At 41.8% G+C, this 20,282-nt stretch overlaps 1 protein-coding gene across 1 annotated transcript in view; it reads left to right on the forward strand.

Moving 5' to 3' along the window:
• LOC127448750 (rootletin-like) overlaps positions 1 to 20,282 on the forward strand; it is a 104,679-nt gene that overhangs the window by 83,304 nt on the left and 1,093 nt on the right. Inside the window, exons 25-36 of the mRNA XM_051711563.1 lie at positions 904 to 1,063; positions 1,215 to 1,382; positions 2,644 to 3,028; positions 3,213 to 3,364; positions 3,908 to 4,028; positions 4,140 to 4,303; positions 9,280 to 9,531; positions 9,773 to 9,961; positions 10,913 to 11,062; positions 11,579 to 11,779; positions 18,641 to 18,775; positions 19,255 to 19,434. Of these exons, the coding sequence (XP_051567523.1) occupies positions 904 to 1,063; positions 1,215 to 1,382; positions 2,644 to 3,028; positions 3,213 to 3,364; positions 3,908 to 4,028; positions 4,140 to 4,303; positions 9,280 to 9,531; positions 9,773 to 9,961; positions 10,913 to 11,062; positions 11,579 to 11,779; positions 18,641 to 18,775; positions 19,255 to 19,434 (2,257 nt within the window). The remainder of the gene's footprint in view (positions 1 to 903; positions 1,064 to 1,214; positions 1,383 to 2,643; positions 3,029 to 3,212; positions 3,365 to 3,907; positions 4,029 to 4,139; positions 4,304 to 9,279; positions 9,532 to 9,772; positions 9,962 to 10,912; positions 11,063 to 11,578; positions 11,780 to 18,640; positions 18,776 to 19,254; positions 19,435 to 20,282) is intronic.

A 20,282-nucleotide genomic window follows, 5' to 3' on the forward strand; every position in this document is an offset into this window, starting at 1 on the left:
ATCTCTCTGTCCTTGTTAGAGCCAGCTGTCCTTGAAATTTTCAGTTTTTTGGCAATTTCAAGCATTGTATAGCCTTCATTCCTCAAAACAATGATTGACTGACGAGGTTCTAGAGAAAGCTGTTTCTTTTTTGCCATTTTTGATCTAATATTGACCTTAAGACATGCCAGTCTATTGCATACGGTGGCAACTCAAACACAATGTTAAGCTTCATTTAACAAACCAAATAGCTTTCAATTGTGTTTGATATAATGGCAAGTGATTTTTTAGTACCAAATTAGCAATTTAGCATGATTACTCAATGATAAGGTGTTGGAGTGATGGCTGCTGGAAATGGGGCCTGTTTAGGTTTGATCAAAAATTACTTTTTTTAAATAGTGATGGTGCCGTTTTTTTACATCAGTAATGTCCTGACCAGAATGTCCTTTGTGATCAGTTGAATGCCACTTTTGTGAATTAAAGTACCAATTTCCTTCTAAAACAGCAAAATCTGTGCATTATTCCAACCTTTTGGCCACCAGTGTAATAAAAAAAAAACAAAATGTAAAAAAAAATTATGTTAGAACAATATGAGGGTAAGTAAATAATGACAGAATTTGAATTTTGGGTGAACTTCCTTTAACATGGTTAATGTACTGCTTGTTACATTAGATCATAATTTGAGATGTGATTAGTGAACAAGAACAAATGACATGTGGTTTGTTCAAGAACATTCATTTTGCAATAGGTTTCTCTGTTCTCTGGACAAATTGGGATGGCTTAAATATCAGCAAGTAGAAATCAGGAGTAGTTACACAGATGGCATTTCAAATATTCCCTGTAAGTGCCATTCTCAGAGGTGAGGTAGCAAGAATGAGCTTCATAAATAGCAATTAATCTTCCTTGTTGTTCTCTTTATCTCAGTTTAAAGCGAGCGGGAGAGGAAAAGGAACAAAGGCTGTCAGTGTTAGAGGAGTGTAAATCCTCCCTCCAGCAGGAGGTGCTGAAGCTGAGAACCAACATGCGTGAGCTAGAGAAATGTCACCTGCAGGCGCGCAGAGAGCTGCAGGAACTGCGCAGACAGGTAAGGGCCATATAATTCAAAACTTTTTTTCTGTAATCAGTGGTCAAAATCAACTCTTAGCATCAACACAGCCTAACCTGAGCCATTTTATTTTATTTATTTTTTTTTTGTTTGTGAAATAATGGCACAAAAACCATATGTGTGTGAACAGGTAAAGACACTGGAGGGTCAGTGCACTCAGCAAGGGCAGGAGCTGAATGAGATGCAGTCCAGACTGACTCACGAAGAGCAGAGAGAAGAGGAAATGAGAAGGGAGACCTTTACTCTCAGACAAAGAGTACTGGAGAGTGATGCTGGCAGAGAGGCAGCCCTAAAGGAGGTACAATAAACAAAGAGACTCTTATAAATTCAGCATGCACACACACAGAAAGGGACAGTTCACACAGGAAACATTTTTGTGTCCACCTGCATTGTTTTTAAATCGTTTTTCTATGTAAATACGTTCAGACATTTTTGACTGTTGCGATGCACTGCTTTTTCAGCATCTCGAGCGATGAATGTAACATTTACACTGTGCCAAGTTAAAATGTCTTCACTTTTTAAAACACATCTTGAGACACCTGCATTCTGTTCCAATCCTTGTGCTGTGCGTCTTCTTTTTTCAATGCTAAAACATGTTCTGCCCCCAGTCACCTGCATATTTGGTGTTTTGAATGCTGGTCCACAACACAATATGCTGGTGTGCTGGTGTTCTAACAAGGATAGTTCACCTAAAAGTGAAAATTCTCTCATCATTTACTCACCCTCATGCCATCTTAGATGTGTATGACTTTCTTTCTTTAGCAGAACACAAACAAAGATTTTTAGAAAAATATCTCAGCTCTGTAGGTCCATACAATGCAAGTTAATGGTGATCAGACCTTTGTAGCTCCAAAAATCACATAAAGGAAACATAAAAGTAATCCATATGACTCCAGTCTTTAAATTAATATCTTCAGAAGCAATATAATTGGTGTGGGTGAGAAACAGAACAATAGTTAAGTCCTTTTGTTACCCTAAATCTCCACTTTAACTTTAACTTTTAGATGTGAAAGTGAAACTTAACAGGCACCACATGTGACTTTCAGATGTAAAAGTGAAAGTGGAGATTTAAAGTAAAAAAAGGACTTACATTATGATCTGTGTCTCACCCACACCTATCATATTGCTTCAGAAGATATGGATTTAAACACTGGAGTCTAACAGATTACTCCTATATTTCCTTTATGTGATTTTTGGAGCTTCAAAGGTCTGATCACCATTCACTCGCATTATTGTATGGACCTACAGAACTGAGATATTCTTCTAAAAATCTGTGTTTGTGTTCTGCTGAAGAAAGAAAGTCATACACATCTGGGATGGCATGAGGGTGAGTAAATTATTTTTGGGTGAACTATCCCTATAACCAGCATTACCAGAAAAAAATGGTCAACAAACTTCACCTGCCAAGTTTTGCCTTTGAAAACAGCAAAACCAGTACTTACCAGCATAAATTAGCCTAGACTAGCTTGGGAATTGCCTGCATGTTAAGCTAGTCTTTTCAGCAGGGTGTGTGAACAGCCCCTAATGCATTCAAACTAATAGAAATGGTGTGTGAACAGGCTGCAGGCTTGCAAAGGCGTGTAGCTGAACTGGAAGAAGCACAGCACCAGGAGAGGGAGTTACAGCAACAACGGGATGCCAATAATCAGGAAAGCCAACTGAAGCAGCGTGAGGAGTCGGCTCGCTTGGAGGGGGCACTGCAGGAAGCCCAGGCCCAGTTCAGGGAGCTAGGTCTGAAAGTCAGTCTAGCAGAGGTCCGAGCCCAAGGGCTGGAAGAACAACTGGGACAGAATGACGCCAAACGGAGAGATCTTGAGCACAGGCTGAACATTCTCAGTTCTACCCTGAGACGTACACTTGGAAGTGGCCGTGGAAGACGTTCACCCACCCCTGGGGAACGTGGACGGAGCCTCTCACCATGGAGAACTCGCTCACCTGTGAAAGGTAAAGGGTTCTCAGTCTAATAATGAATCCTGGATCTGTATCAAAGTTTAGTTTAATGTCCCCACTCTTAGATTACAAAGGATTCCTTTCTTGAAGCATATTAAACGATATCCTACTGTAACTTACATGGTGTTCTACCTTACACATTAGAAGAATTGCATGGGAAATGTGTGTATGCCCTAAGGTGAAATCATGTTAGATGAGACTGGGATAGGCGGGTTGCCGGTTTGTTCTCTGTCCCCCTCCCGTGGAGAGGATGGAGAGTTGGATCTGGACTCAGTTCAGATGTCACTGCACAACTTCCAGCAAGAACTCAGGGAAACACAGAGAGACCGGGTACCTCTACATCACCACAAATACAAAAATGAAAAGAGATTAAAATACATTAAATCAACTTTGTTGTTTTAAACCCATATGTCTTTTTTTATTCTGTGGAACACAAAGGGATACCGTACAGTAGCAGTTGATATTGCCTAACTTTAAAGCACGCAAAAGTGTCATAAAGGTAGTCCATTCAGTTGTGCATCATATTCCAAGTCTTCTGAAGGCATACAATAACTTTGTCTGAACAGACTGAAATGTAGGTCATTATTCACTCTCATATCAAATCAAATCACTGATAAACTCCTGAATACAGAGCCCAAATCACATATGGTGACACATAAATAACATCAAACCCCAATGAGGTTTAATGATATTGACATGATGCATTAACCTGCCGATATATGCCATAGACAAAACAACAGATTCCTTAGTGAAAAAGTATAAAACAAGGCACACAATAACAGCACAAATGGATAAACCTGATCAACACAAGGTAACATATTAGACCATACACACTGCTATAAGAACATGATCCTTCTCTCTGATTGTGTGTAGGATGAGGCCCAGGCACAGGTGCAGACTCTCAGCAAACAGGTGGAAAGCCTGCAAGCCAGTCAGGAGAGAAGCAACTCACGTATACAGATGCTGAAACAATCTATTAGAGAGCTGGAGGAGGGTAAGAGGGATCCCATGCCTGACACTTGGGTTCACTCCACTCAGTAATTAAGTGTTTACAGCTCTGTTTCTGATTAACAAGGTTGTGAATGTGTGGGTGTGTGTTTGCCAGGAAAGCGTGAGCTGGCCGAGCACTTAGAGGGGACACAAAAATCCCTCTCTGTACGGGATGAAACAGTTCAGCGTGGAGAAAGAGAGAAGAGGATTATGAGTGAAGAGTTGGCCAAATTGAGGAACAGCCTTCAGATATCTGAGAAAGAGGCCAAAGAACTGCAGGTTAACACTCATACATACTACATAAACACAGAGATGGTATATGCAATAATCCAAACTTACTCTCACTCAAATAGTATATATTGCACTTACTACGAAACCATAGTTTGATACATAGATACGTGTTCGTTCCCTCTTCACCCCACAATCTTGTCAGGTCATTTGAAGTTTATGGGCTCTTTTCACAGACTGCTATGATGCATTTCCAACTTAATGGAATAGTTCACCTAAAAATGATAATTATCTCATCATTTACTCACCCTCATGCTATCCCAGATATGTATGACTTTCTTTCATCTGCTGAACACAAACAAGATTTTTAGAAGAATATTTCAGCTCTGTAGGTCCATACAGTGCAAGTGAATGGGTGCCAACATTTTGAAGCTTCAAAATCCACATGAGAGCAACAAAAAGTACTCCAGAAGACTCGTGGTTAAATCCATATCTTTAGAAGTGATATGATAGGTGTGGGTGAGAACCAGAGCATGTGAGTGGAGAGTGCCTTTTTGAAGATTCCACTCCGCACGCTCAACCCAGAATGCGCTTCGTGATATGCTGGTTTGGGAACCTGTGAAATAAGCAATAGACCTGAGGGAGTTCAAACATTGTTTTAGTGAAGTTGCAAACCTTATAGACTACATAAATGCAAAGTATAAATCAAAGTTAAGAATGAGGAAATAGGGGCCTGGGTAGCTCAGCGAGTACTGACACTGACTACCACCCCTGGAGTCGTGAGTTTGAATCCAGGGCGTGCTGAGTAACTCCAGCCAGGTCTTCTAAGCAACCAAATTGGCCCGGCTGCTAGGGAGGGTAGAGTCACATGGGGTAACCTCCTCATGGTTGCTATAATGTGTGGTTCTCACTCTCAGTGGGGTGCGTGGTGAGTTGTGCGTGGATGCCGATGAGAATAGCGTGGGCCTCCATGTGCGCTACGTCTCCGCGATAACGCGCTCAACAAGCCACGTGATAAGATGCGCAGATTGACGGTCTCAGACAAGGAGGTAACTGAGATTCGTCCTCCGCCACCTGGATTGAGGTGAGTCACTACGCCACCATGAGGATTTAGAGTGCCCTGACCAATTCTCTCAAATTACCGAACTACAAATGGTACACTGAAATTTCATTCTGATTGATATTTTATTTTAAAACACTGAAACTCAAAATCAATTATTGTAAGGTGACATTGTTTTTTTGTTGGGAAATATTTTTATGAAAAATAAAAAACTGAAATATCTTGCTTGCATAAGTGTTCAACCCCCACACATTAACATTTCGGTCGAGCCACCTTTTGCTGCAATAACTGCTTTATGTCTTTTGGGGTACATATGTACCAGCTTTGCACACAGTGACGAAGTGATTTTGGCCCATTCTTCTCGGCAGATATGCTCCAGGTTGTTCAGGTTGGTTGGGTGATGATTGTGGACTGCAATTTTCAAATAGTTGGAAATGAGCCACTCCAATGTTGCTTTGGCCTTGTGCTTGGGATCATTGTCCTGCTGAAAGGTGAATTTCCTCCCAAGCTTCAATTTTTTTAGTGGACTGAAGCAGGTTCTCTTGCAGTATTTCCCTATATTTTGCTCCATCAATTCTTCCTTCAATTCTAACAAGATGCCCAATCTCTGCTGATGAGAAGCATCCCCACAGCATGATGCTGCCACCACCATACTTCACTGTAGGGATGGTGTGTCTTGAGGCATAGGAAGTGTTAGGTTTTTGCCACACATAGCGCTTTAAGTTTTGGCCAAAATGCTCTATCTTGTTCTCATCTGACCACAAACCCTTCTCCCTCATCGCTGCTGGGTCACTTACATGCTTTCTGGCAAACTCCAGATGTGCTTTCAGATGGTACTTTTCGAGGAACAGCTTCTTTCTTGCCACCCTCCCATACAGGCCAGCATTATGCAGTGCTCTTGATATGGCTGATTGGTGCACCATTTCTCCACTCCCAGCCACTGAACTCTGTAGCTCCTTCAAAGTGATTGTTGGCCTCTCTGTGGCTTCTCTCACAAGTCTCCTTTTTGTTAGAGCGCTGAGTTTCGGGGGACGGCCTTTTCTTGGCAGTGCCTGGGTGGTGTGGTGCAGCTTCCACTTCCTGATTATTGATCCAACTGTGCTCACTGGGATATCCAAACATTTGGATATTATTTTCTACCCTTTCCCTAATCTATGCATTTTTATTACTTTATTTCTAACTTTTGTGGAATGCTCTTTGGTCTTGATTTTTTCTTCAGATTCACAGCCTGACCAATGATCCTTCAACAATGGGTTTTTTATCCAGAAAATGTGGTTGCAACTTTAATGATTCACAGGTGGATGCCAATGGTAAAGTAATTGTGTCCTCGTTAGGGCAATTTCTTTCATCGGTGTAACCTGGCAGCTTCCACAGCACAGGGGTCGAATACTTATGCAAGCAAGATATTTCAGTTTTTTTTTTAAATTTTTTTTTTAATTTTATTTTTTTAATATATATTTCCCAACATAAAACCAATGTCAACTAACAATAATTGATTTTGAGATCCAGTGTTTTCAAATAAAATATCAAACAGAATGAAATTTCATTGAACCATTTGTAATTCAGTAATAGGAGATAATTGGTCAAGGGTCTGAATACTTTTGCAAGGCACTGTATATATTGGACAAAATCTCACTTTATGCAGGATGAATTTTTTTTATTTGTTAAATCCATGGTTTAATCCTGCTGTACATATAAAGAGCGCATGCACAACACATGATCGCTTGACGCATATAAAGTCCAGATTCTCTCTATGCTGCTTTAAAAATATCAAGGAAAAACAAAGGGGGCACATGGTATCTACTAATATAATAATTATTATATAATTAACCACAGTCCTTTAGATTGCATACAGTTCATACATATAAAATTGTAGGGAATATTAATCAAGCAACAATACTGAAAAAGAGAAAAACTTTCATTGCTAATTTCTGGATAACTTAATACACCCTTTACAGCTTAACACAAAATTTGGATGAGAAATTGCTCATTTTAATTTACAGACCTAAAGATTAAATCTATTAATGTATCAAATCTTCAGTAGCCTAATAATCATTCCGTGGAGACAACTGAAGAACAATTATGAATTTCACTTTTACCTGTATTGCCTGATACTAGTCCATGTTTTCATTATTGCCATAAATGACTTGAACAAACTTTAAAGTTGAATAGATTGTGGTTTTCTGGGTCGGTTGTGTCACTCAGATCCAGTTTAATCTGAAAAACAGGAATTTGCGCATATGTGAGTTTCCGCACCACCGCACATGTTTTATCACTTGTAGAGGCATGTTTGATGACTTGTTTAAAGTAAATTAGAACTGAAAAAAATGTTAAGGCATTATTAGAAGATGTTCAATGCCATATGTGCTAACAGAGAAATATTTGACCGATTATAAATGATAACGAATGTCTGGTAGACCCGATTATCTAACAGCTGTTGTAAACCATTACAAAATAAACAGTGAGATTTTATATACTAAAACACAACAATAAAATCACAGAATTTCAGATGTTACGTTACTAAGCATTTCATAACTGAATAAATGACGGCATATAGCCTATATTTCACCCAGAGGGGCACCTCAGTCCATGTGGGCAAAGGGGCAGTTGCTCAGGCCTGTGTGCGTGCCTGGAAACAAGTATAGCCTACTACAGAGAAATTTCATGTCGGAGCAGGATTTGAACTAAATTGAGTGTGAGCGGTACTTGAGCGGAGCGTCAACTTGGGCCATGAGCGGATGAACGGAGGGCACAATCATGGAGCGGATTATTGAGCGGAGTGTCACACCTTCGCTCACATGCTCTGGTGAGAACAGATCAATATTTAAGTCCTTTTTTATTATAAATTCTCCTCTCTACTCAGTCAATCTCCACTTTTTTGTTTTTGGTGATTCACATTCTTCATGCATATTGCCCCCTACTGGGCAGGGAGGAGAAATAATGATATAAAATGACTTAAATATTGATCTGTTTCTCACCCACACCAATCATTTCATGTCTGAACACATGGATTTAACCACTGGAGTCATATGGATTACTTTTATTCTCCCTTTATGAGAATTTTTATGTGAATCACTTGCAGTGTAAGGACCTACAGAGCTGAGATATTCTTTTAAAAATCTTCATTTGTGTTCTGCAGAAGAAAGAAAGTCATACACATCTGGGATGGCATGATGTTGAGTAAATCATGAGAGAATTTTCATTTTTGGGTGAACTGTCCCTTTAATTTAGCTACGTAAATCTCGTAAACTTTATATTTGACATTTTTTATTATGTAATGTATATTTATAACTTCATGCATTGTATTTTAGTACCCTGACATTAACAGTAAAACAAAACTATTTGGTATCTTTCTTCTGTCTGCCATAATCCATCTCTCTCTATTTTGTTCACTTTTGTAAAGTTATTGAAACATAATGGTGGATTTTTTTCTTTTGCTGTGTTCTTCGATTCACTGCTATAGAAGTTTGCCAGACTAGAGTTGACTTCTGCGATACATACCTAGAAATTGGAAAGGGATCCAATGTTATTTCAGCCATATACAAGTAAACAGTGGAACAAAATGTTGTTTCACGGGTCTGCAGTGAAACTTAAAGACATGACAATAAACACTTGTAAACATCACACTGTGAGCAATGCAATAACACCACTGTAAACAATACACTCTGTAGACAAGAAACTGTCAACAATAAACACTTTAAATAATAGCAATAAATAAATAATTATCAGAAACAATTGGGTTAGGGATACATATATACACATAGTGTACACATTGCGCTAGGCAACAAATTAACAAATAAAAATTGACAGGTGATCGGTGCAATATGATGCAGCGGTACAGTGCATAAGAAATACAGAGATCCTGTTTGTTCAAGTACTAATCATTTGTCAAAGTTCACTGTAAAAATATCTGATGAGTTGCTCCTTGGCAAGCATCATTATCAGTATATCACTTTATTATGCTCAGGAGAAGCTGGAGCACTCCCAGGCCTCTGAGGAAGGTCTGGATGCTGAGCGTCGCCGTATAAAGGAAATGTGTGAGGCTGCGGAGGCTCGAGCCACCAGGCTGGATCTCATGCGGCGAGGGCTGGAGGGAGAGCTGCAGCGTGCCCAGCTCCGAGCCACAGAGATGGAGACGGAGGTCAGCTTATTGCAGGAACGCCTCGCCAACCTCCGCAGAGAGCTGGGAGATAGTGAAGAGCGTGCTGCCCTTTTGAAGGTGTGTGAAGGTGTCTGCAGTCTCTAGTGGAATGGTTTGGTGGTTAAAGATGTGGGCTGGCAGCCGAAAGTTTGTAGGTTCGAACTCCACAAGGGGAGAACCATGTCTTGCTTAAAGCAAGAGTACAACTCCATTACAGGTAACACAAGGGCACAACTCTGTTAAAGATAACAGGACATCAGTCATCTTTCAGTCATCTTTGGACAACATACTCTAATGCAGCTCTGTTGTCGTAACGTAGATTGAGGGTGAGAGGTTGGCGACTGCCCTGGCACACACAGAACTGCAAGAGACCCAGTTAAGGGAGCAACTGCAGGCTATGACTACATCCCTGACCGACAGCAATTCTGCTGCTGGAGCAGCACGGGATCAGGCCGCACAACTGCAGCGAGCTCTCACAGCCAGTGAGCATGACCGGAAGATGCTGCAGGTCAGCATGGGTTTTGTGTGCTTACGCACATAGATGCAAGACTGGTTGCATGGGCATAGTTCATGTAAAGTATAGAAGATTTACAGGTGTATGATAACTACCCTTGATAAAATACTTATTTGGTGTCAGTGCTATGCTCATGGATGATATTTCACTTGAGGGTCAATGATGATTAAATTCCACAAAACAAAGTGCAAATAACTTCAGTTCTTCATTTCTAATCAGCTCTGACAGTTCAGATCAATTTTTAGAATTCACACAAAACACAATCAAACAGTTACAATGGCAAACTGAATCAAACATTAACAGCGTTAAAAAATTAACATGTACAATTTTATTAATCGTATGCAGTAACGTGTTAATTTCGACAGCTCTTATACTCTAATGTGATAATACAAGTCAGCTGTCCTTACTAGCAGCGATACGTGCTAGCTGTTCAATAAACTAACTTACAATACACATAAGCACCATAAGTCCTACAACAGCAACATAGACAACAAGCTCAAAAACCTCAACTTGATGAAACTTTGCCTTTTACCCTTTTAGTTAAACTCTCTATTAAGATCATGAACTCACAAACAATCTCATTAAATTCATTATTTAGACTTGTAAGCTCTTGCCTATAAAGAGAGGACCGGAGGAGAAAATTAAATGGAGAGAGAGAAAAACAGTGCATTGGTAGCAGCAAGGACAGCCTCCTTATAACCAGGTCTGCAGTGCAACTTATAGACATGACAATGCAATAACTCCACTGTAAACAATACACTCTGTGGACAATAAACACTTTCAACAATAACAATAAATAGATAAGTATCAAAAAAACTCTACGCCCTCAGTATAAATATTTTTGGTAGCAGCAAGGAAAAGTACAGCCTCTTTATTAAAAGGTGTATGTCTGATTATGCATGTGTAAACTAATGCCTGTTCATACTTGTCTATGTGTGTGTACAGGAAAGGCTGGATAAGACACGGGAGGCACTGACAGACAGTAGGAAGCAAAATCATGGCCTGAGTGAGAGACTACAAAGCCTGCAGAGAAGTCAGGAAGAGTCAGAGCTCAGGGTCTTCGAACTGGACAAACAGACACGCGGCCTGCAGAAGGTTATGCATGCATAATCATACTGTTAGCACAATGTTTTTAAAGGGATAGTTAATCCAAAATATTTTGTCTTCATTTACTCACCCTAAAGTCATTGACATTTTTCTTCTGGTGAATGGAACCAGGGGCTGTCAATGCTGAAAAGGACAAAAAACCACCATAAATGCAAGATAAATGTTGCCCATACGACTTATGCACAATTTTCCAAGACTTCTGAAGCCTTGATTGCTTTGAGTGAGGAACAGACTGAAATTTAAGTCATATAGGTTTCGAAAGACACCCACGAGTAAATTATGACAATTTTTGAGTGAACTATTCCTTTAAAATCATTTGTTCCTTGCAGGCACACATCCAACAAATACTTGAAAACGTATTGATGTCAGGTTAATGTGACGTGCAACACTGTTATTATGCAACAATCTGGTCTAGTCATGCCATGTTAATCAACAACCAGTTCTCGTCTTGTCAACAGCCACACAGATGGTACCTTTTTTTGTATATCTGTTCAAATTTATTAGGCTGTGAGACAGAGGCAACAGGCTGAGCTGGAGATGCAAGATAGCTATGCGCTCCTGAAGGGAGAGAAAGGCCAGCTTCAGGAGCAGTTAGCTGCCCTGCAAACTACTGTCCATCAGGTGGAGGTAGAGAAAGCTGAGATGGAGAGGATGCTGCTCCGTTTGGGCAAAGACAAGTCCTCTCTAAAACGTACCCTGGAGAAGGTACACATCATGTTTATGTAAACATAGCCCAGACATATTGACTTCAATTAAGAATTTCCTGTGTATTTCATTAGCTGTCTTGTTTATTCTATGCAGACTAATCACAGTTAGTATTATTGGTAGTGGTAAGTTTGCATGAGAGCTTGTTTGAAGTGCCTCCCGCATTGCAGATTTTTCTCAGGCTCTTTACTGAAAAAAAAAGTAATATTGTTAATCTGTATTTTTGTCATTTTCCAGTAAAAATATCTAAACATCCTTAAAAAAAAAAAAAAAAAAAGAAAACTACATTAACTTGAGAAGCAAGTTTACTTAAAAAATTAAGTCTTGTTTACAGAGAATTTAATAATAAATGTATGCTTAAACAAGAAAACTATTTTGCAAATGGGGTAACTTTTTTCCCTTTGAGTTAATTTTATTTTCCCTTGTTTTAAGCATAAACCTCACTTAATTTTGTTAGATACAGCGCATTCAAAAAGTATTCAGACCACTTTTTTCACATTTTGTTATGTTGCAGCCTTATGTTAAAATAGAGGCTTTCACATCAATCTACACTCCATACCCCCAAAAAACGGATTTTAGATAACTTTGCAAATTTATTAAAAAGAAAAAACTGAAATTTCACATTGACATAACTATTCAGACCCTTAACTCAGTACTTAGTTGAAGCACCTTTGGCAGCAATTACAGCCTCAAGTCTTTTTGGGTATGATGCAACAAGCTTTGCACACCTGGATTTGGGGATTTTCTGCCATTCTTCTCTGCAGATCCTTGGATGGGGATTGTCTGTGGACAGCCATTTTCAGGTCTCTCCAGAGATGTTCGATTGGGTTAAAGTCTGGGCTCTGGCTGGGCCACTCAAGGACATTCACAGAGTTTTCCCTAAGCCACTCTTGAGTTGTCTTGGCTGTGTGCTTAGGGTCAATGTCCTGTTGGAAGGTGAACCTTCGGTCCAGTCTGTGGTCCTGGGCATTCTGGACCAGGTTTTCATTAAGGATATCTCTGTATTTTGCTGCGTTCAGCTTTCCTTCAACCCTGACCAGTTCTCCAGTCCCTGCTGCTGAAAAACACCCCCACAGCATGTAGATACCACCACCATGCTTCACTGTTGGGATGGTATAGGTGATGAGTGGTGCCTTGTTTCCTCCAGACATGATGCATGGAATTGAGGCCAAACAGTTCAGTCTTTGCTTTATCAGACCAGAGAATCTTGTTTTTCACAGTCTGCAAGTCCTTTAGGTGCTTTTTTGCAAATTCCAAGCAGGCTTTCATGTGTCTTGCACTGAGGAGAGGCTTCCATCTGGCAACTCTGCCATAAAGCCCAGATCGGTGGAGTGTTGCAGTGATGGTTGTCCTTCTGCAAGTTTCTCCCATCTCCACACATCATCTCTGGAGCTCAACCAGAGTTACCATCGGGTTCTTGGTCACCTCTCTTACCAAGACCCCGATTGCTCAGTTTGGCCAGGTGGCTAGCTCTAGGAAGAGTACTGGTTGTTCTAAACTTCTTCCATTTAAGAATTATGGAGGCCACTTTGCTCTTGGGAACCTTCAATGCAGCAGAATTTTTTTGTAGCCTTCCCCAGATCTGTGCTTCGACACAATCCTGTCTCTGAGCTCTGCAGGCAGTTCCTTTGACCTCATGGCTTGGTATTTGCTGTGATATGTATTTTCAACTGTGAGACCTTATATAGATAGGTGTGTGCCTTTCCATATCATGTTAATCAATTGAATTTGCAACAGCGGGACTCCAATCAAAGTGTAGAAACATATCAAAGATGATCCAGAGAAATCGGATGCACCTGAGCAAAATTTCAAGTGTCATAGCAAAGGGTCCGAATACTTATGTCAATGTGATATTTCAGTTTTTCTTTTTAATAATTTTGCAAAGTTATCAAAAACTATTTTTTGCTTTGTCATTATGGTGTATGGAGTGTAGATTTATATGAGAAAAAAATTATTTAAAGCATTTTAGCATAAGGCTGCAACATAACAAAATGTGAAAAAAAATTAAGGGGTCTGAATACTTTCTGAATGCACTGTATCTCTGAAAACAAGATTCCTTAAGCCTTATGTACCTGTAATATCTTATGTCATTTTGCATATTACATAAAAATATAATATCTCTTAATATATTATGAAACAATAGTAATAATATTGTATAGTAATAACTTTATAATATTACAAATATAAATGGTAAATTTCTTGTTTTGTTTTTTTAATAAATTTAGATATTTTTACTCAAAAACAAATACTGTTTTTTTTTTTTATTAATGTTTGACAGGCATGACTTTTGAGTGTGTGTGTGTGTTTGCTGATCAGTATCTTTGCATGTTTTTTGTTTTGTTTTTTTGTCTCTGATGAAAAGACTGAAACATACAATCTGTCAGGTATTGTGCAAGTGAACCCAAGTGCAGACAGTCAAAAACAAACTCTGAAAAATACAAAAACAGGAAGCAAAATCTAAACACAAAAGGCCCGGATAGTGGTCAACGAGGCTGAAAACTAAAACTCCCATGAGATGGCAAAAACTATGAAAAACAATAAAAAAAAACTAAGAAACTAATTAACAAGAAACAAAAGCAGAAAGCACTGGACCAGAATTAAAAAATAGAAAACACAAGGAAAACAGGAAAAATAATCCAGCACAGGACAGAGCACACGAAGGGAATATAAAGAGGGAGAAATCAAGTGGGCAAATAAAGAGGGCATGTGAGACTAATGAACAGATAATCAGGGAAACAAGAGAGGTGAGGTCAGGGAACAGAAACAAGCAGGGCAGAGGAGCACACGGGTACAAACAAGAAAAAGAAGGTCAAAAAATAACATGGAACATGAGTGTCAGGGTACTGTCACTAAAAAGAAGGCAGGACCTTGACATTACCCCCTCTCTAACCTGACACACAAAAAAACAGGATGGAGTTAGACAGTCCAACTAACGGGGGGGGGGGGTCAGCAGAACGGTCCAGGGCAGACGTGGAACTGGGCAGGGCAGACTAGGGTGGGGCCAGCAGAGCAGGAAGGCAGAGGACAGGCCTGGGAGGCGCAGGCAGAAAGGACCAGGGTGGGACTGAATAACAGAACAAGAGGGGGCATGTAGCACCATCTGGGGGGGAGAGTGGGGGAAACCAACAAGGCAGAGTCAGGCAGACCGAAGGCAGAGATAGTGCAGATGGACGCTGCTTAGGGGATTAGTTCCAACGGCTCCATAGTGGGAAGAGGATTTTGAGGATCTCGAGCGGAGATGAGGTCTGGTGGCATTGAAACAAGAAGGGGGTCGGGCACTTCCAGAATGGGGATGAGGTCCGACAACATTGGGGCACACAGGGGAGCGAGACCCGATGGGGCAGACAGGGAAGCGAGGTCGAAGAGGGTTGCCGCTGGAGCAGGGAACTGGTCGATGGCAGCCATTGGGGAAAGGGCTGGGTCGAAGGCAGCCGCAGGAGAAACAGATGGGTTGGCGGCAGCCACTGGGAAAGGGAAGGAGTTGGTAGACTGCCGGATAAAAATATGGGTCGTTGGCAGCCCCTGGTGAGAGGGAAGGGTCAGCGTCGACCGCTTGGAAATGGTAGGAAGCTGGGGAATGGCTTCTGTGGCAGGGAGCACTGGTGACAGGGGACCGACCTCCATGGCTGTGGCAGGCAGTGTTGGCGGCAGAAGAACGGCCTCCATGGCAGGGATCGCTGGCGACTGGGGAACAGCCTCCTGGCAGGGAGCATTGGCGATAGGTATATGGCCCCCATGTCAGGAGTAACGGCCTCCATGGCCACAGCAGGACTGGACAAGGCAAGAATCCTCCTATGCCTCTTCCTTCTCCTTCGTGGGCGAAGCTGCAGCTCACTTGGCCACCTCCAGTGGAGCTGCAGCGGTGAGAACAGATGCTCCAACGGGGACTACAGTGGCAAGGACAAATGTTTCCATGGGAGTTGCAAATCGGATTGAGGCAGGAGCAGGGAACTGGTCAACGGCGGCCGTTGGGGAAAGGGCTGGGTCGAAGGCAGCTGCAGGAGAAACAGATGGGTCGGCGGTGGCCACTGGGATAGGGAATGAGTCGGTAAAGGCTGCCGGGGAATGGGATGGATGGTTGGCAGCCGCTGGTGAGAAGGAAGGGTCACTGGAAACTGCTGGGACAAGGGTTGGAAGCTGGTGAATGCAGCGAACAGCCTCGGTGGCCATGGCAGAGAATGCTGGCGGCAAAGGTAATGGTTTTCATGGCCTTGGCAGGGAGCGCTGGTGGCAGAGGAATGGCCTCCTGGGCAGGGATTGCTGGCGACTGGGGAACAGCTTCCATTGTCATGGCAGGGAGCGCTGGTGGTAGGGGTATGGCCTCTGTGGCCATGGCAAGAGAAACGGCCTCCATGGCCGCAGTAGGACTGGAGCTGGATGGAGGGTGAGGACCATAATAATGACTGTCTGCTGAGTTCAAATCTGGCTGAATTCTTCTGACAGGTTTTGTGCAAGTGAACCCAAACTCAGGCAGTCAAGAAACTCTTAAATGTCTTTTATTAAGTAAAATAAAAAATAAAAACACAAAATCAGGATGCAAAAACTAAACACAAAAGTGGTCAACAGGGCTGAACTAAGCAAAACCATGAACAAAAAAAACTAACTAACAAACTAATTAATGAGTTAAAAAGTAGAATGGATTGGACCAGAATAAAAATAAAGGGAGAAATCAAGAGGGCAAATGAGGAGGGCAGGTGAGGCAAATGAACAGATATTCAAGGAAACAAGGGGTGGGGCCAGGCAATGAGATGGGGAACAGAAACAAGCAGGTCAGAGGAGCACATGGGTACAAACAACAAACAGAAAGGCAAAAAATAACAGAGACCATAAATGTAAGGATCCTGCCACTAAAAAGTAATGAAAAAAAAAGAAAAGACAGAAGGTAGGACCCTGACACAATCATCCTGAGAGGTCAAATCAAATCAAATAAAATCACTTTATTGTCACACAGCCATATACACAAGTGCAATGGTGTGTGAAATTCTTGGGTGCAGTTCCGATCAACATAGCAGTCGTGACAGTGATGAGACATATACCAATTTACAATAACACCAAATTAACACAACACAATTTAAACATCTGATATACACATAACTACACTCAACAATATACCAATAATAACATACACTGTACAGTATACAATACGCACTATATAGATACACATTATTCAATAAAAATGAAAAATAAAATATATAAAAAAGTATATATAGTATATATAGAATGTACAGTAGGTTGTATTGTACTGTATTGACATTCAGCTGTCGGATGATAGTCAGTTATTAAGAGAGAATATAACATAATAATAATATAATTTATGACAGTCCGGTGTGAGGTATAAGAGTAAGGGTAATAAAGTGCAGTGCTGATGTATTTGATCATGGGAGATCAAGAGTTCAGAAGTCTGATTGCTTGGGGAAGAAGCTATCATGAAGTCGGCTGGTGCGGGTCCTGATGCTGCGATACCGCCTACCTGATGGTAGCAGTGAGAACAGCCCATGGCTCGGGTGGCTGGAGTCTCTGATGATCCTCCAAGCTTTTTTCACACACCGCCTTGTATATATTTCCTGGAGGGAGGGAAGCTCACCTCCGATGATGTGTCTGGCAGTTCGCACCACCCTTTGCAGTGCTTTGCGGTTGTGGGCGGTGCTATTGCCGTACCAGGCGGAGATGCAGCCAGTCAGGATGCTCTCTACAGTGCAGGTGTAGAACCGTGTGAGGATGTGGCGGTTCATTCCAAACTTCCTCAGCCGTCTCAGGAAGAAGAGGCGCTGATGAGCCTTCTTCACAACGACTTCAGTGTGGATGGACCATGTGAGTTCCTCAGTGATGTGGACACCCAGGAACTTGAAGCTGCTGACTCTCTCCACTGGTGCTCCATTGATGGTGATGGGACTGTGTTCTCTGTCTTTTCTCCTGAAGTCCACCACAAGCTCCTTTGTCTTACTGACGTTGAGGGAGAGGTTGTGCTCCTGACACCAGTGTGTCAGAGTGTGCACCTCCTCTCTGTAGGCTGTTTCATCATTGTCAGTGATCAGACCTACCACCGTCGTGTCATCAGCAAACTTAATGATGGCATTGGAGCTATGTGTTGCCACACAGTCATGTGTGTACAAGGAATACAGTAGCGGGCTGAGAACACAGTCCTGCGGGGCTCCAGTGTTGAGGGTCAGTGATGAGGAGATGTTGCTGCCTATTCTAACCACCTGGCGCCTGCTTGACAGGAAGTCCAGGATCCAGCTGCACAGCGAGCTGTTTAAGCCCAGAGCCCAGAGTTTCTCATCTAGCTTGGAGGGCACTATGGTGTTGAATGCTGAGCTGTAGTCTACAAACAGCATTCTCACATGAGTGTTCTTTTTTTCCAGGTGGGAGAGAGCAGTGTGTATTGTAGATGCAATGGCATCATCAGTGGAGCGGTTGTTGCGGTAAGCAAACTGCAATGGGTCCAGTGATGGAGGCAGCACAGAGCAGATATAGTCTCTGATTAGTCTCTCAAATCATTTGCTGATGATGGGGGTCAGAGCAACAGGACGCCAGTCATTTAAACAAGTTAATTTTGATTGTTTTGGAACAGGCACAATGGTGGATGTTTTAAAGCATGTGGGGACTACAGACAAAGAGAGGGAAAGGTTGAAAATGTCTGTAAAAACACCAGCCAGCTGGTTCGCGCACGCTCTGATGACGCGGCCCGGAATGCCGTCTGGGCCTGCGGCTTTGCGGATATTCACCCGTCGGAAGGATCGGGTTACATCCGCTACAGAGACGGAGAGTGAACTAACCTGTAGCTTGAGATACTTATTCTGTATGTTACTGTACAGCATGTGATGGTACTGAAGATGTAATACTTTTGTATGTTGTTTTCAGGTGGAACAGAATCGCCAGAGGAAGGAGGAGGAAGCATTGCATGCTGGACGAGAGGAGAGAGAACAGCATGAACAAAAAATTAGAATTCTAGAGCAAGAGTTGAGCGGAACTCAGGCTGAAATTCATGCACTACAGGTGAGAGGCGCAAGAGATATTTGAACAAATAGATCAGCATCTACTTAATGTCTAACAGATTCCTTATGATGTCCGGGCTCCAAGATTTGATTCCCATTGCTGATGATGATACCCTGTGTTAAAAGACATTTCACTGAGAAAGGAAACTATATAACTTATACAATTTAATGCCAAAATTGTCTTTCCATCCATTTCTATACAGACATTTATACCTTAAACATTCTTTAGTGCAAACAGCCAAAGCTTATTTTGCTTTCATTTTAGGGGAGCTGTTTCTTGAAATTAAAGTTAAAAGCTATTGCATATAAATAATATATAAATATAAAATATAAATATAAATCTAGTCAAATGAATTTTTGTTCCAATGCTGAATATGAAGATTCCACTTCCCTTTTCAGCAGATTTTTTGTGTGTATTGGATTTAATTTGCCATTGATCCTCACTGGCCCATAACATAACTTAATGTGCTGTCTCTGCAGTCCCAGATCTCTATCCTGGAGCAAACTCACTCCCAGAGGCTACTGGAAGTGACGGCTCGCCACAGGCAAGAGCTCGACCTAGAGACGGAGCGGATGAGGGACACCCAGCAGCAGGCAGAGAGAGCTTTGGAGGCTCGGGAGAAAGCCCACCGCCAGAGGGTTCACTGCTTGGAGGAACAGGTTTGAGAAAGCTTTATAAATGGGACCACATCTATTACAAATGGTTCAAATGGTGTTCCGCAGCAGTTGCCGCGGCAACTGTCCACTTGCTGCTCTAAACAGCTAGATGGCACTATGACCATACTGTTTCTGCATGCTGAACGTGTCACAGCTCCCTCTTGTTTGAAGAAGATTGCTACTGGGAAACAGCTGTCTTATATTCATAATGCACTAATAAGCACCAACAAACTTTGCTGTTTAAAGCCGCTGTTTTTACAGAGTGACTATGTTTACTAGGTAAATAGCACTGACCGCCTTCACAATTTGACCATTTGCACTCCAAATCAGAGGGAACTGAAAGTTAACGTTGTTCTCGCAGTGATTGGAGGGGCTCAGTTAAAATTTGGGCCATGCTAAAAAGGCTTTGATTTAAATAAAGGACTGGGAGGGCGGCGGTCACTTTCTCCTGTGCGGCAGAGATTGAGGTGGCCTGCCGACCTGGTCAATCAGCCGCAATGCTTGTTTTTCTGTCCGACGAATGGGTTGGGCAATTTGTTATGTTGACGAGTGATGAACCCACTCCCTTCATGTACCTTCGAGGATACCATTTGCATACACAAACAGACCGATAGAGTGTCAGTCTGTGGTGTTGGTTCAGTGAATGACCTGGATTCGAATCCACCTTTTCCCCGATCCCACTCTTCTTCCCATCCCCATCTGATGTAAGTGTAGACAGACAGGGTTTTGTGGAGACACATGTGAAACTTGTTTAAACACATAAAAGTATACAACCAAATACCATGTAGGTATAACACTAAACAGAAGACCAAATAACTAACAGTGACCTAACAGGACACTATCTAACAGGA

Source organism: Myxocyprinus asiaticus, chromosome 12 (genome assembly GCF_019703515.2).
Source record: "Myxocyprinus asiaticus isolate MX2 ecotype Aquarium Trade chromosome 12, UBuf_Myxa_2, whole genome shotgun sequence".
Lineage (NCBI taxonomy): Eukaryota > Metazoa > Chordata > Actinopteri > Cypriniformes > Catostomidae > Myxocyprinus > Myxocyprinus asiaticus.